The 17,033-nt window shown below is 41.4% G+C and overlaps 1 protein-coding gene across 3 annotated transcripts in view; it reads right to left on the bottom strand.

Moving 5' to 3' along the window:
* rnf220b (ring finger protein 220b) overlaps positions 1-17,033 on the bottom strand; it is a 29,166-nt gene that overhangs the window by 6,942 nt on the left and 5,191 nt on the right. For 2 of the 3 annotated variants that reach the window (XM_015970550.3, XM_015970551.3), the window contains exons 3-7: positions 3,890-4,016; positions 3,026-3,062; positions 2,854-2,946; positions 835-877; positions 495-584 (exon numbers count right to left, since the gene is read on the bottom strand). In XM_015970550.3, coding sequence (XP_015826036.3) covers positions 495-584; positions 835-877; positions 2,854-2,946; positions 3,026-3,062; positions 3,890-4,016 — 390 coding nt within the window. The remainder of the gene's footprint in view (positions 1-494; positions 585-834; positions 878-2,853; positions 2,947-3,025; positions 3,063-3,889; positions 4,017-17,033) is intronic. The other variant, XM_015970552.3, reaches the window with a different exon arrangement.

The raw sequence follows: 17,033 nt of genomic DNA, 5'->3' as shown, positions 1-17,033 counted from the left end.
GCACGGTTATACAATTTGGGAAGATGTCAAAAGTGCTTTAAAAGTTGTTTAAATGTTTGAAATTGACAGATTAAATGGATAAATATGCAACTTTAGGCTTTTATAATACAGAAATTTAAATAAAAATGTAGCATAAGATCATTAAATTTGGATTTTATAACAAATTATGTTTGATTATATAATACAATTGTAAGAACAAATGATTTCTATCACAAAAGTCACAGTTACATTAACATGTTTTCTTCAACTTTCAGTCGATAATCTACCAATAATAATTTAGCATCTTGTTTTGGAGCTTAAATGAAACCAAGGTGGTTGCAGAACGATTCTGGCCTCTGACTTTTCAACATCCCCAAAGATAATCCCAAGTTCTTTTGCTTTGTCATAAAACAAGCAGACTTCAGGTGAAGTCCAGGACCTGTCAGATGGAAGAAAACAAAAACTCGACTGTGGGGAAGAAAAAAAACAAATCAAGCTTTTTTTGTGTTTCTTACCAGCTTGTGTGCACTCTAGGTGGGCTCCTGCGCTGTGTGGGCGCAATGGGGCGGATTTGACGTAGCACCTGCACCAGCAGAGGTCATCGACTGTTAACATATCAAGAGGTCAAAGTTGAAAGGTTAATAGCTCCTCTGCTCGTGTGGGCGCTAGGCCGGTGGAGATGGTGTGGGAAAAATCGGGGGAGATATGTGACGACTGCGGGAGGGCTTTGGGACACATGACTGGGCTCATGAGAGTGAACAAAGGAAGCTTTAACTGTTGTTACTGTTTTAAACATCCAGACTGAGCTCTGAGTCTCACTGGCTATGAAACACATCATTTAGACCTTTAACGTACCGTTTAGCCTGGTGTGTCTGTTGGCTCGCACTCGGAGAAACGTCTGCAACAAACAGAGGATAAAAAGGTTCTCATTTTATTGAACAAAGTTTGATTAGGCAGTGCTTTCCATTTGTAAACTCTCTATCATCAATAATTTTACTAAGAGTTGCTTCTTAACTTTCAGCGACATGCTGCTGGTTTTTTAAGGGACATAGTGTACGTTTTTAAAGGGGAACTTGGCAGTTTTGGCTTGCCTTTAGCACCCCATTGGTGTCCATTTGTGGAATTGAAGGCAAAACCCATCGCCTCTCTGTGCGTTCACCTTAATCTAACCGCTTAAATGTCTCCCCAGCCTTCCTTAGTGTTTGCAGGAGTGATTCATCACTAAATTAAACAAATCAGCTGTGTTCATGCTAAACGTGCAGGAAACGTGCTTGGAGCAGACTGCAGCGCCAGGTATGTCAGCTCAACTTTTCCCAACAGAAGCTGCAAGTGGATTCTGGCCACAGGGGGGTCGGGTCTGGGTGGCTTTTCATTAACCCTGTAAAGGGTCATTTTAGCACTTACTGGCTCAAGAAAATGATTTAAAAAATATGAAAAACTTGCAAAGTGTCCCTTTAAAATAAGATATAATAATTCTATGGTCAAAACAGGCCATAGAATTATTATACACATAAAGAAATCTCATCAGCTCTAATCTTGAAAGTTTCAGCACCTTTCAGAATGAGCCATTTCAGTTTAATGATAAGTTGTTGTTGACCACACCCACCCCTTCCTCTGATTGGTTGCTTTGAGGACTGGCTCAGACATGCAGGAGGGGCTTGGAGTAGAGCCACTGCTCTTCCATGTGAAGAGCTGAAGCCTTGCTAAGCGTTGACAGGTGGTTTTGTGCAAATTTCCATCATTACAACTCCCCATTAAGGTGCATTAATGAAACCAAAATTAAACAGAACATAGATGGACAGTTTTTATTCACGTTTGGAGTGATTATAGAGGCAGTAGAGAACTATAGGGCAACACAAAAGGTTGGACAAAGTGAGATTTGCATAATGACTCCCCTGAAAACCCCAGAATCTTTGTATTTTGGTGTTTCTTTACTTCCAGGACATCATAATAAATCAGACTACAAGAAAACATTTATGAAACTTGATTAAATAACAAATAGAACAGTGACTTAAATTCAAATGCAGAAAATCAGTGGTTTGTTTTTGATTATTCTTCTGCTTCTAAATGAGCAGCTGCTTGTGTAGACAGGTATAAACAATTAACTGGAGTTACACGGGTTCAACCACATTTGTACAAGCACTTCTTTTATGACCAAACACCATCTAATCAAGTTAATTCAACCTAACTTCTTGATGTTAGGATCGTATTGACTGAACATTTTAATATTTGCATGAAAATATTAATTTCATTTAATTTTATTTTATTTAATCATTCTTTACAACTGAAGCTGGACAAAATAATTGACCAGGTTAAATAAATCAAATATGTGTATTTTTCTAGTGTAGTTTTTTGGTCTTGCAGAAGAAGAAGAAATTATTTTTATATGGCGTCTCACAAGATAACAATCACGAGACGCTTCACAAGAACAAATAAATAAATAAATAAAACAAAAAAGATTTTAAAATGTATTGTAATAAAAAATGGGGAAAAGGGTGTTATGAAACTTTAAGTAGCACAACAATATGCAAAGCTGCAAATAAAAAAGTGATTCCCAATGGGTGTTTTTTAAGAAGTATTGTTGTACATTATTTATTCCATTAGTGCAACAAATGAAAAGGATTCCCGCGGTTAGATTGTGGAGCTGACATCTAGAACTCATCAGCTGCTTGTGTTGTGAGTATTTTCTCCCAAAATTAAAGTAAAAATAGTTTTCAAGAGAGAACGCTGAAACAACATATTAAACATCAGTGTTTTCTAATATTACAGCATGTAAACAAAGGAAAAGGTCTGTCGGTTATAGGAGGAAGTCTGCAGTCTAGCACATCATGTTCCCGTTTAAACCGTTCATTGTGTAACATTCTTAAATGATACCTGGTATCGGTCTGAGTGAGGTTCCTCAGGTGGTCGAGGAGACGAGGTGGGAGAGCCTCCTTCTCGTTTGATGTGCAGGGAGAGTGATAAAGACTGGACATAACAAACCCAACACAGTGAGCATTTTGTAAAACACTTCACCTTTATTGACCTTTATTAAAGTTCTGCTCACCTTCGGCGTCCTCATGATGAGGTCCTGTTGAACTGGACTAAGAGAAACAGAACACCAAAGAAGATCACAAAATGATCGGAAAGTCTGAAGTCAAGTCACACAACGCACAAGTGCATGACCCAACTACACAACAAGTTAAACCCACAAACACCACACTGCTGCTGCTTTTATCTTCTGTTTATCTGAGCCTTTTTTTGTCTCACATTGTCACATAAACCACAGAAATACAGCACCTCTGCTCTCTCACACACACACACACGCGCGCGCGCACACACACACACACACACACACACACAAACACACACACACACACACACACACTGTCCCCATGGGCAAAGTTCAATTTGAAACCATTACTGTCTATGGCGCGGTCGTTAAGCAGATTTGGAGTGTAATGTCTTTATTGGAGGAATCATTCTTCTGGTCTAAGCAGCAGGTAATGTGTGTGTCTATATTTGTATTTTACACTGTGTGAATGTGTGTGTGTGCGTGTGTAGGGCTCAAAGCAGCCATTAGGAGGACATTATCCGCCCGCTGCATGAGTTGTCGCCTGCAGCCCGAAGGCTGCTGCAATATGAAATATGTAGGGAACAATGAGGCAGCTTGTAAACACTGCACACAGGTGACAAAGACGACCAGAGACGCCGCCAGGCTGAAATAAAAGGGCGGGGCCTCTGGATACGACATGAGTTATCTCCTGAACAGGAAGTCAGATGCAAAACAGAAAGAAAGTGAGAAATGGATCAAGAGAGGAAAGTTGTGATCTCAGGATTGCTGTTAGGGAATTTGTGGCTTACGTCTTTGTTTCATGAAAGAAAGAGAAAAATGTCATGAAAAGCATCATTTATTATGAGAAACACATACCTGATGTGTAGTTGGGCGAGTTTAGATAACTCCTGCTCCATGTGGTCCTGCAGCTCTCCAGGTCGTAGGACAGCCTGGCAAACCGGACACACAGGGGCCTGAGTGTCGTACAGAACCTTCACTTTACCTGGGCAGGTGGGCAGAAAGACAGCATTTTAAAAAGTGTACAATGAATTTGACTTCTTGTTTGTGGTTCGACTTGTAGCTAAAAGAAAACTTGACACAGAACATAGTCAGGGTACCAATATATAAAAAAGCAAGTGTGCGCTCTCATAAAGCTATTTATTACATTGCATTACATTCAAAGTTGTTCTTTTTTGGCCATGAAATTTTACTTTTTCATGAAGCAAACGAAGAATTTTTCTGTCCCTGTAAGACAAATTTCTCACTTTTTACAAATTATACAACTAAATATAAATATTTGCCCCCAAAACATGTATATTTTTGATTTATGATAAACACAATGTTTGTAGGGATGAGTTTTGACAATGCTTATTTTTTTCTAAACCAGATGATTGGCTGTAAAAAAAAATCAGAGTGGCAAACATAACAAGTATTAATTAAGTAAATTTTATTTAAATAGCACTTATCACAGACATAGAATCACAAAGTGCTTCACATAGCTCAAAACAAAATAAAACAAAGACACAAAACCATAATGATCTCAAAACAGAAATAGATTCACATCAGAAAAAATAAAGCCATAAAATCATAAAATTTCAATAGTTGTTTCTGTGAACCTAAATTTGTAAAATTTTGAATTTTTATTGTATAAATTATTAAACTTAATAAAAATCATTAATCCAATCATTATTTTGCAAAGACATACACACGTGAGTGACAAGAAAGGAATCGTGACTAAATGCATTGAAATAAAAAGATAAAGAAAAATTAATTTAAGTAATTTAAGTTGTCTCAAAATTTTATTATACAAGCAGTGATTTTATTGTTTTTTACATCCTGCAGCTAAAGAGTGTGTTTGTGTGTGTTTAGTAGGCCTATCAGTTCTCCTGACAGTTTATATTAGAGTAAAGGAAACTCTCTCTCTCTCTCTCTCTCTCACACACACACACACACACACACACACACACACACACACACACACACACTTTGCTGAGGCCCCCTGCTGTCAGCGTTTCGACATCATAGGCTGTCAATAGGAACATTACCCAGGAGGGCCGCTCGGCCCATTGGGCCCTACTGATGGATTACTGCCATAAGGAGCCAGCTGGGAGCCTGAGGAGCTCTACTATATCAAGATTTTACCTAGTAGATGAGGTGATTTACTGCTGAAAGCCATCAATCATAAGGAGAGAGCCAGTAGGCATGATGAACCTAATTCCCCATCTTTACAAGTCACAAAAATGATGAGATAAAGATTTGTGGTAAATTTGCTCCATCTGGTGAAGAAACGGCAAACTTGACGTGTTTGTTAGTCTCCTCCTGAAAAAAGGCCCCGATCTGAACACTAAACAAACACTTTTCAGTCAGATGCTTTGTGATGGAAAAGCCCAACTATCTATCTGAGGGATCATAGCGCCTGACATCAGTTGAGCTATGAGACCCCGTAATGAGGAACCAAATGGCCTCTAAATAAAACATGGGATGGGAAGAAGAAGCTGGAGTCAGGTGTCCTTGGGAGTGTGACAGCTCTTCTCTCCCCATCAGCACCATCACCTCCACCCTCTATCCCAGTGCTCCTCGCCTTTTTTACATCCCCTTGTGGAAGCTTAAATGACTTTTCCCGACACGCATTGAGCGTTCCCGAGCTTTCGGCGTTCTGTCGCCCGGAACACGCAGGCATCAGTAAACAATGAAATCTGTGTGCTGAAATTGAATTTATAACCACATTACCTGCACAGATAACGTCTGTAAATGGCGCCGCGATAAGAGCAATGGGATTTGATTTTCAGGTGTTTTATTGGTTCACTTTTTGGATAAGCCCCCCCTGACTCACCCCCCATCCCACCCCCTCTGACTTTAGCATCTCCACCCAATCCGTCAACTCCGCTCCGCACAGACATCAGCTTAATGGCATTGGAGCAGGTGTGTTTGGATGCACAGATGTGTGTGTGTGTGTGTGTGTGTGTGTGTGTGTGTGTGTGTGTGTGTGTGTGTGTGTGTGTGTGTGTGTGTGTGTGTGTGTGTGTGTACTTGTTTAACTGCTCTATTTAGGACCTCTTCTAGCATACTCACTAACCGTCTACTGACCGATGGGCCTTACGGGAACCAAAACCGATATCTTTTTAGGTTTGGGTGCTAGGTTTAGAGGTAAGATGTGAATTAAGAATTTTTTAAAGCTAGGTTTAGGAATACACTGGTTAGGCATACGTTTTAAAAATGAATGGAAATCAATTCAAGGTCCTCATATGGGTAGAAATACGAACGTGTGTGTGTGTGTGTGTGTGTGTGTGTGTGTGTGTGTGTGTGTGTGTGTGTGTGTGTGTGTGTGTGTGTGTGTGTGTGTGTGTGTGTGCACAGACATACTTAAGATGCTTGCGCTGTGCTCTTTAAGTGCCAGTTGTTAGTTCATGAGCACCTTTTCACGCATCTCCACCCCTCTGCTGCCCACATAAACCCTGTCAGTTTTAGTCGCCTCAGTCCCTCTGCAGCCTGGGGGGTCTGAGACACCCAACAGAGGCTGTAAAACCCGCCTGTTGGGCTCGTTAACCGATCCCTTGCTAAGGCAACTGGCTCGGATGGGTTGGCTCGTTCACACCGGGCTGTGCTGACTCTGACTGGCTCATCTCCAGAAGGATTGACTGTCTTGAATTGTTCGATTCTTTTTTCTTTCTCTGCGTCTCGCCAGTTCAGGACCTTGTGTCCTGACTGTCTAGCTTTTCTCAGCTGTCATTTTGCCTTCACAAAGCCTTGTCATTGTTTTTTTTAATATATGAATAGAAGTTTGCCAGCTGGTTATTTTGATAAGGATTTGTGCAATAACATATCAATGTGTTGTTTTTGTAAAAAAGTGGAATCTTTATTTTGGAACTAAAACAGGAAACAAACAGATTATTTGTTATTTTTGTAGGTGTGTGTGTGCGTGTTTGTCTATTAGTCACGTATATCTTGAACCACAGGAAGAATTTAACTACAACTGCAGTTGATTACCTTTGTGGACTCAACCCAAGCTTTCTGCCACAGCTTATCAAAATACACAAAGCTGGTATGAGAGAACACTTAAACGTATCAACCAGTTGAGCACATAGTCCATACGAACACCACGACAGGCCTCTGCCTCATCCGCACCCCCATCAGCACCATGAGATGATGAAGTTCCTCCAAAGAAAACCAAAAAGATGTTGTCATCTCGTTACTTTTGTATGATTGATGGTCAAAACCAGATTTCTGTTGCTCTGCATCAGTGCTGCCTGTGACTGTCCCTGGTTCTCCTGAAACATAGAGATGAGAATCCTGCTGACAAATCCGCCAAGCATCAAGTCCCCCTGAGGCCCTGGGTAATGGCCGATGCCAGCACCCATATGACGGCTGCCAGTTCTGCTGATGCAGATGGAGCGGAGATGCCTAACATGACCTTTAGTGAATGCCACATCACATCAGGCCTGGATGTTACCCGCTGACATTATGCTGGGGCATGAAAAGGCTGTTCTGTGGGGGAGACATGGTGACGAACGTACCCCCGGTGACAAACCTGTGAACGGGGTGTAATTCTGATTGACGTGAGCAGGACTGGACGGTTTTGAATGGCAGGGGGACACATGAGCAAACATCAAGGGGAGGACGTGGAGACCCCCCCCCCCCCCCCCCCCTTTGTCGTAGGGTAGGTCTGTTTTCCTCTGTGTTCACTGGTAATAAAACCCTGAGACGACTCACTCCAAATGGCATCATTATCCCAGTCATCAAACAATTCTCTAAGCACATCAGAAATCCCTCTATAAAGCCATAACAAGCAAAGACTCTATATAACCAGTAGGGGTGTGGGGATCGGTGAAGGGAGTCAAGTTAACGCTTGGCGGCTAACGCTGCAGTGTTGGGTAGCGTAGGCAGGTCCTTGGCACACTTTCAGAGGAGATGGAGGGCTATAAAATCCATTGGCTCCTGCCACACCTGTACTCCACCCTGCACAGCGGCCTGCTTCCTATTTAAAACCATCACATGCAGGATATTAGTCAGGGTTTTTAGCCGACTGTGAGGTAGAGCTGACTTCTGAAGCAGAGGGGGAGAAGGGAAAGTATGCAGGCCGCCGTTTGTTTTTTATTGGGGAAATAATGGCCTATTGAGAGGTTGGGTATTTAATGAGCAACATAATAGGGCCTGTAGTAACACATCTGCTATGAGCAGAGTCATTTCCGTAGCTTTCAAAGGCTGCTGTTCCAGCCTTTGAAACAATGAGTCCAGTTGCCTTTGACTTAGCAGATATCTGCTTTTTATTAATTGCAGAATTGTGGCACCGGTTCGGCATAAAAAGGACAAATGCTCTGCTTGGTTCCGTACTCAATCCTAACCACATTCACTCCTCTCCTGGCTTGACCTAAAATTTCTCACTGTCCAATATAATTCCAGCATTCCTCAAAACATCCCTCCTACTCGGCAATCAATTGTGTTTAATGCATTAAAGACACTCACCACAACCTTTGGCCTCAGTGCAAATCAATGTCTCGTTAGACCACTAATGATCATTCATTGACTAATAAGATCTGTATCAACCTCTTGTGGGACATTGATTGGCCTTTGGCCTTTGTAGTGCTTGGTGCTTACATGGACAGCGGGAGGTGTCAGATGTAAGTCAGGGGGAGTCAGATGACGAAAAGGGTTCGGGTGGGAATGGATGGGACTCCTGAACCCCAAATAGACTCATTCTGAAGCACCTCAGGCCAAAGTCCTTTTCTTCTGCCCCACAGATCAATGGACATAACCTTTCTGACCACTGGTCAATCAGCTCACAAACTCAAAATTTCACTCCCCTTCCTTCTCCTTCTGCCTCTCACTCGGCTTCCCCATTAGTCTCTACGATTGTTCCATCCAGTCGGGCGTGGCTCGGCATACATGTGTCCAATAATCTCGGTGACGGAGAGTGGACTTGGGAGCTGTGCGACTGTCTCTGTGACCGTATTTTTCCTTTCAGGTCCTGAGGGCAAAGATCGAACCCTGCCTCTGCTCGGATCCAAACAATCAATCTGCCCCTCATTGAGATGCATGGCTCAATGATCTCTGGTAGTGACTTCCACATTGCAGCGAGAGGGTGAAAGTAAGGAGGAAAGTTAGGAATGTCCATTTCTAGTGATATGAGGCCACTTACAATCCATCAAATGGGGGGTCTGCATGTTAGAAAATGTAACGTTACCTAAAATTGACTTTAAACCAGATATTTTATTGAAGAAGTTGAATAAAAAACATTTAGGTGTATTTTTTTTACTACTAAAATATTATTGATAGTGAAAAATCTTTCCAGGTTTCCAAAATATGCTTGAATAGAAATGATGACTCTGTGTTGGAAACTGGTAAAATCCCTTGTTTAAAGTCAGATTATGTTGTTCTCCATCTACTCAAACCTTTACCTGTCATCTTCAGTCGGAGGTATTTCCTGCTCATCATCATGTTGTGAGCTGTTGTGTTTTGTTTTGATAGTATGATGTCATTTTCTTTCATGTTTACAAATATTACTGCACATTATACAGATGTGTTTACTATATGAATACTGAAAAGCACAATTTCAAATAGTCACGACTCATTTTGGTATTTTCCATTAATTATTTTTATGAAAACTTATATATTATAACTATAGATTTTCACTCATCCAAAGTGTGAAATGTGAATTTTTCACATTTCCTTACAGTTCCAAGGTGTAGCTAACAGTTCTTTTAAATAAGTCGAAAAATTTTTCACTTAAAGAAAACAGAAAATAATTGTAGTCAACTAAAATAAGAAATTAGACGATTATATCAAAAGACTAAAACGAAATTAAAGTTTCTTGTCAAAATTAACCCTGCTACTAGTCGAGACATTTTCGTCTCTCTCTTCGACGCTAAACCAACAACAGCCTTCCCCGTCCTGAGTCAAGGTAGGTGAGATCATGATTGTTAAGTGACAGAGTGACGTAGATCTGTCAGCTTTTCTAATCCTAGAGTTTCACCATCTATGTTCTATCAGAAGCTGATAGGTGTAGGAAATAGATGTAGGAGACTATTATCCTGTTCAGCCTGCATGAAAAACTGCGATTATAATCAGGAAAAATCGTTAAAAATAGTTTTTTTTTGTGTTCCACACCTGAGATACTCTGAGTCTGAACTGAATGCCACCTGCTTCTGCAACAAGCTATATTTTATTTTTAAAGCTGGCTTTCAATATTAAACGTTTTTAAGCTGAAAGAGCTTAAAACAGATCCAGACAAGCTCGTCAAGTTCAGGAGGAGTACACTTATATTATTTTCTCCGACTGAGAACGTACAGATTCTTATACTCTGGACAACACAATCCAGACTTTTGACATCATTTTTCTGACTGCTGTCTGTCAGAATCCGAGCTGCGGTGTTGGATCAAGAAGTCCCTGCAGCGGACGTCTATAAAACCATTTGCTGGAGACCTGTCACTCTTTCTGATGGCTTCAAGCTGCACTGAAATATGCTGAGATCCAAACTGTACTTTAGCCTCAGGCCCTTTTTTTTTTGTTCATTCTATATTTTCAGCTGTTTGTTTCCACACAAGAAAAAATACTATTATTCTTTAAGTGTGCCGATAGAGATCCAGAAAGACATCAGGAGGATAATAGGCAGATCACAAAACCTCATTAGAAAGAGATTAGATTGGCTCCAAATATACAGATCACCATCAGGCAGACCACTGATTAATACACATTAATTCTCTCCTTCTCTGTTGCTCTTTGGTGCTCATTATGCCGACGTCTCCTCATCACGTCGCTCGTTTTCATTCCGGCGCTCGCTCTGTCTCTCAATTAGTGGTTAATAAGGAATAAATGAAGGGGGGGTCGCTCAAACAAGCGCTCAACTTTCCTAAACAGTCAGGATAAATGCGTAGTCGGTTAGCGTAAAACTCCCTAAGGAGTGTCATTTAGCCATAAGCGGCACTACGATGCTCCCTCAAAAGCACTAGTTTTATATTAAATATGATATCTGAGCGGGAATTCCATCTACATTTGTTAGAAATACCCCAAAGATCTTTAGAAAACTATAGTTGTAGAAATCTAACAAAAGTGTGACGTCGATGAAATCAAAGCCTCGAACGCTTTTGTTACAAGAAACTGTGGATAAACCGTATTTTCCTCCTGCCATCAGGTGTGTGAGGCATGCTCTGAACATCCAGATGTGTTTCCCAGATGTTGCTCAGAGGTTACTGTACAGCTATTAGTGTGTTGCAAAATAAAGCACTTTAAGAACCTGCCCTCAACTTAAAATATGATGGTTTATGTAAAAAAGGACAGGGGGAAAAGAAAATGAACAAAAAAGTTCTAAATAAATAAAGTTAGGAATTCTTTTAAAACAAAAATCTGATTTTTTATGTTATGCGAGGATTTCTGGCTTTATTAAAAAGGATTAAAAATGAATTTTATGACCACCAATAAATAAGTGCAAAAAAGAGCAGGAAATAGAAGCACATAGAAAGACATTTGTTAGGATAAAAAATAGAGGTGGGTGAGAAATAACAATTTTTTTATGTGTAGCTTGAAAAAGAAATGAAAAAGTTCACATTTGTCACAAAAATACATTTGCATTCATCAGTGATGAGTTAGAAATGAGGATGTTTTAATGCTTTTCGAAATCGTGTGAATGTTGTTAAGTTATTTAATCAATTTGAACACAGCCAAAAGTGAAAAAATAAAACACATGACATCATCTACTAAAGAAAACACAGCCACCTGTGTCCCCTCACACACCTGTCCCTCATGCACTTTGTGCAGGTGAGCAGCAGAAAAATCAGCCATTAGGAAGCAGCACTTGAGAAAAGCAGGAAGACGACTTCAAACAAAACCAGAACCGCTGCATCCTCCCAATCTGTTGGTTTTGTAGCCAAAATGAGGGCCTTCATCAGACATCAGCTGCAGCATGAGCACACCCCCAGTAAGAACTTGTTGAAAAGTTCTGGCCACCACCCCACAGCATCCCTCCTATCATCACTGATCCGCCTCAGATAAAATCTGATACTGTCAGAATCGCCGTGCTGACTGCTGCTGGTCTGAGTGGATACACCTGTGTGATACACACCTGTGTTTGGGTTAGTCACACTTCCTCAAAGCTGTTATTGTGTCTGCCTGGATGAGTGAACAATTATCTCAGATGAAGATGGTTTTTATCTTTAAATGATGGAACGATACAGGTGGTTTAGCAGATTCTTGTTAGAAAACCAAACGCACAAAAGAAGAGAGGAATCAGGAGGAGTTTACACTCTTATCGTGGATAGTGATATGATCCAGCACCTACGAAGCATGGACATGGATGACAGCGGATCACAGACAAAAGCACTGAGGGACTTTTGGTTTTTCATTTGTGCAAAACTGAGTGAAAACAATAGTCTGTCAGATTGTATGTCTAGAGAGGTCTTTGTTATTTTCCTCAGCTACTTCTCTGACAAACACAAAAGGAGAAAATGGTTCTCAATTTGTTTAAATATGCTTTTTTTTGCAGCTTTATGGCTAAATGTCTCGTTTTTATTACATTAAGACACATTTCTGTACAGATTCACAAAAGGTACAAATATGGTTTAACATGCAAACAAAATATTTTAAGTAATTGTTAAAAGCAACTTTTTTAAGCAACATATTTTATTTTATTTTATTTTATTAAAGCTGCTACAGTGAATCTGCAGAACAAGCTAGGTCATGAAACGTTAACCCCTCTCCACGGGTATCTTCCCTGGATCCGTTTCCACCGAAACTGGAAACACGCATTGCCAGAGGAAACGAGCGAGCGTTAAACACCAGTCATTGTTTTCTAGGTCCAAACGTCTTTTCTTGCCTGTGACTTCAAATAGTGTTTTTCATTTTGGGACTCTGGTAGTTTGTCCTAAAGAGGTAGCAGCCAGCTGTTTCTCCTTCTCTGATGTTACTGAGCGGAGAACCTCTCACACCAGTGGAGTTCTGATGTTTAATGCAGGAGTTATGAATGGAGGACCCAGGGAAGTGCGGCGGTTCGGTGAGACAGACAACCGGATGGTCCAGTGGTTGCTTTCAGTCCAAAACATGTTACTGGCGGATGTCTTTAGACGATTGTGAGAGAACCATCTTTTGTGCGTTCATTCTGTGTGTAACTACTTTACTTGGTTCTTTTTTAACACAGAAAGAGGTTTTTTTACCTTTTGTTGCTGGCGTTTCGACCACCTTTCTGGTCTTCTTCAGAGCTAGCCGCTGGTGCGAGAGAACCGCTTCATTCGTTTTTAGATCTCCACAATATTTATACTATGTTAGAAGGTTAAGAGGCAAAAAATGTCAGCTGATTTGTTTTTCACATTTGCTTCAACAGCTCTAATGAATGAAATTTTTTTTAATGAATTTAAAATGTCAACCATAAATGGCCTGTATTTCTAGGGTTCTACAACCCCCCAAGGCACTTCACAACGGAATCAGTCATCCACCCATTCACATACACACACACACACACACACACACACACACACACACACACACACACACACACAACACACTGGTGGGAATGAGCTACAATGTAGCCACAGCTGCCCCAGGGCACACTGACAAAAGTGAGGCCTGCCAGACACTGACCACCAGCAGCAGGCAAGGTGGGTGACTGAATGTTTTTGTTCAGATATGTTGCCAGTGGTTTAAATATAAGTTGTAACTGAAAACAAAAAGAGGTAATAAGTGTGTTGTTTATGGTTGCTGTTGTTGTTTTTGTCTGTGGATAAAGGTCAGAGCATCTCTTTGTGCTGTGTGTGGTATCCCAGCATCAGACACACCAACGTTGTTCAGAAAAAGACAAATTGGGTTTAGGAAAACTCCAGACAGACAACCCCAAACTGGAAGCAACAATTCTGTGCCTTTTTGTGCATGTAGAGGAGTAGAAATTTGTCCACAAAGGCCCTTGTGAGTGTATGTGTGTGTGCTCCCGTATATCACTTACACTGCGCAGTAGCCGGGGTGAGAGCAGCGCACTGTGAGCCCCTGTCAATACCCTCCCGCCTGTCAGCAAACACAGGAGAACAAAGACTCCGGTGGCAGCATCCGCGGGTATAGATCTTCCTCCCTGTGTTCTCGCTCAGCGGGGTCACACAGGCGCCGCTCACAGTTCAATCTCCTCTACTTGACTGATCAGGAGCTTTTGAGCAGCTGCTAATGAAACTGGACCCTCTCCTGTCTGCAGGAGCCTGAACTGTCCCACCCAGATCAGAATCCACTCAGCAGAATGTTAGCAGTGAAAGTTCATGCCGTTTTGTTTAAAGCAACCTAAACACTCAGTTTAACACTCATCTTCTGGAAAATCTAAAACCTCATAGAATGATGATTTTCCTTTTTTTTTTTACTCAGGTAGTTTTGGACAATTAATTAAAAAAATGTTTATTTGTAAGTTGGATTTTGATCAATTTTTAAATATTTGAAGTCAATCAAATGAAATAAATTAAGTTCAGTTGTGTGCATTATGTGTGTGTGTGTGTGTGTGTGTGTGTGTGTGTGTGTGTGTGTGTGTGTGTGTGTGTGTGTGTGTGTGTGTGCGTGCATGCGTGCGTGTGCGTGCACAGAATCAATCAATATTTATCATAATTTATGTTCCACATTAAGGAAAGTTATAATTTACATTAATATTTGGCGTACGTGATGATCTGTGATAGGTAATCGGCCAATCTAAAACACGAAAAACAGATGTTTTACTTTAACACGGTCCATGAACTCACCACCAGTAATCTGCATTAGCATTAACAGATCTTCCGTGTATCGGTGTTAAGGATGCCTGTCTCTTTCGAAGCAACGTCTAAAGAAGTTTTTTTTTACTTTATAGTTCTACTTGATGTTTTGCTAAACTTGAGTTTTTGCAGAATAACAACTCAGCGAGCTGAAATTGCATAATTTGGACTGGCACAGTCAACAGTGCATCAGTCAGTGACTGATTTATAATTGAGCTAATAAGGGTCATGACCGAGACAATAAGATGTTTAAAGAGTCTCTTCTTCCATTCAGCCCATGGACTCACAGCTCAGCCTGCAGAGCGCTGCCTGTGTGGTCTATGGGGACAATTAGCACAATCTCCATACTAATGAAAGCCTGTAATGGACACTGCTGAGCCCGCCAGCCCCTCCGTTTGTGTTTGTGTGTTTGCATGGATGTGTAAGGGAATGCTTGCATACGCGCATACACTTCACTGCAAGTGTCTTTCCATATTTAGCCGAGCCTGTTTGCCTTCTGGTGTGCTATATGTATGCATACTAAATCCTATTTATGTATTTCATGTCTGTGTTGGCCTTTTCAGTGTATGTGTGTGTGTGTGTGTGTGTGTGTGTGTGTGTGTGTGTGTGTGTGTGTGTGTGTGTGTGTGTGTGTGTGTGTGTGTGTGTGTGTGTGTGTGTGTGTGTGTGTGTGTGCAGTAAGAAGCCTGAGTTTTGCCGTTGAGAACCCCGCCCTCCATCCTCTTTGCTTGCGGCTCTAACCCTGATCCACGACCACTCATTAGCACCATAATAAAGAGTTGAGACGACACGTAAAAGGTTATATACTGCCGGACTGCTGTTTTCCTACCAATTATCAGACCTGTGATTTATGGCTCGGACCCAATGCTTTTCTCTGCAGAGAATTGGAGGAGTGTTCATACCCTGAAACAGCAGGGTGAGAGGTCAATCCTGGCAAACTTTGACCTCTAAAGCAGGGGTGCACAGGCGGTGACTGGAACTCACCAAACACTTGACGTAGCTCAATTGATCAGGAGGCTTTAGGGTGAAAGTGTACGTAATATGGGTGGTTGCCTACACTGTGTCATGAAAGTGCTCACACAGCTTCTAGATTTCCAAATTTCTGAACTATTTCTGCAAAAACGTCAAGAAAATCCCACCAGACAACAGACTGATGGGTGTCTGTGCAGCTCATAAACGTAGCATTATCTTATTTGCGTGTGTTAAAAAGTCCACTCAGCGACTTTTCGTTGAACATGACAAAAATGACACTTTTGACAATTAACAAGGGCTGTCAATCCTGCTTATGAAGCTACTAAATGATGTCAGAAAGCCACGCGTTCAGGAGAGCAATTCGATCACGCCTGGCATGCTTTTGGCATATTGGCTTTTGTTAAGCTCCACCGCAGCTGGGAAACTCGCAACAAGCTGACATGCTGTAATGAGGTCTACGTGTGACACTAAGCATATACAAAATGTTAACGCAAATACTGTATATCGCATATTAGTTATGTAGGTCCCTGGCTTCTATCCAAGCATGCAGAACTGGTGTGGTCTCGCTGTCTGTCTGTGCTGCTCCTCAGCGGCATGTGTTTAACCCCAGAACGTGGCCTTCCTGCCCTCTCTATCTGCCTGACTGATTTGTTAGGCTCCAGGGACGAGGCGAAGGATGAGAGTTTGTGTGGAAGTGTGTGCGCTGCTTCTTAAAAACATGCAATCTGCAGAAAAAAAATCTTCCTTCACCTCCAGCCTTTTCCACGCGCGCACACACACACACACACACACACACACACACACACACACACACACACACACACACACACACACACACACACACACACACACACACAAATCATGTCTTTGATGTGAGATCAGAGGCAGCCCGGATGCAGGTCGATCAGGTGTACGGAGAGAAATGCAAAAGAGAGAAGAAGAAGAAGAAGAAACAGGGCTGTTGTTTTAACAACCCCTGGGCCCTGCACTCATTATAACCCCTCTGGCTTCTTGTTTTTTCCGTCTGCCTGTTTCTCCCAACACACTCGAGCCCTAGCGGTCTCTGTGCACACAGACGCCGTGCTGCTCATCTGGACTGATCACAGTGGGAGATAGGGGGCAGATGCAGAATGTGTTATGATATAGAACATTCGGCAGAACGTCTAACAGCTGCCGACGGTGACTCGCCTCTAAAATAAAGCCTCCTTTTTCTCTAACAACACCTGTCTCATGCATTTCACTTATTAGATGTATAATATTTCTCTCTGCTGTAAAAGGTGTGACTTGTTTGAACTTTTACTACAAGAAGAAAACTCTTCAAATTGCCTGTTTGCAGCTCTTCTAGC

The sequence above is a fragment of the Nothobranchius furzeri genome, chromosome 8, assembly GCF_043380555.1.
Source record: "Nothobranchius furzeri strain GRZ-AD chromosome 8, NfurGRZ-RIMD1, whole genome shotgun sequence".
NCBI lineage: Eukaryota > Metazoa > Chordata > Actinopteri > Cyprinodontiformes > Nothobranchiidae > Nothobranchius > Nothobranchius furzeri.
This window is presented reverse-complemented; position numbering and strand designations above follow the sequence as displayed.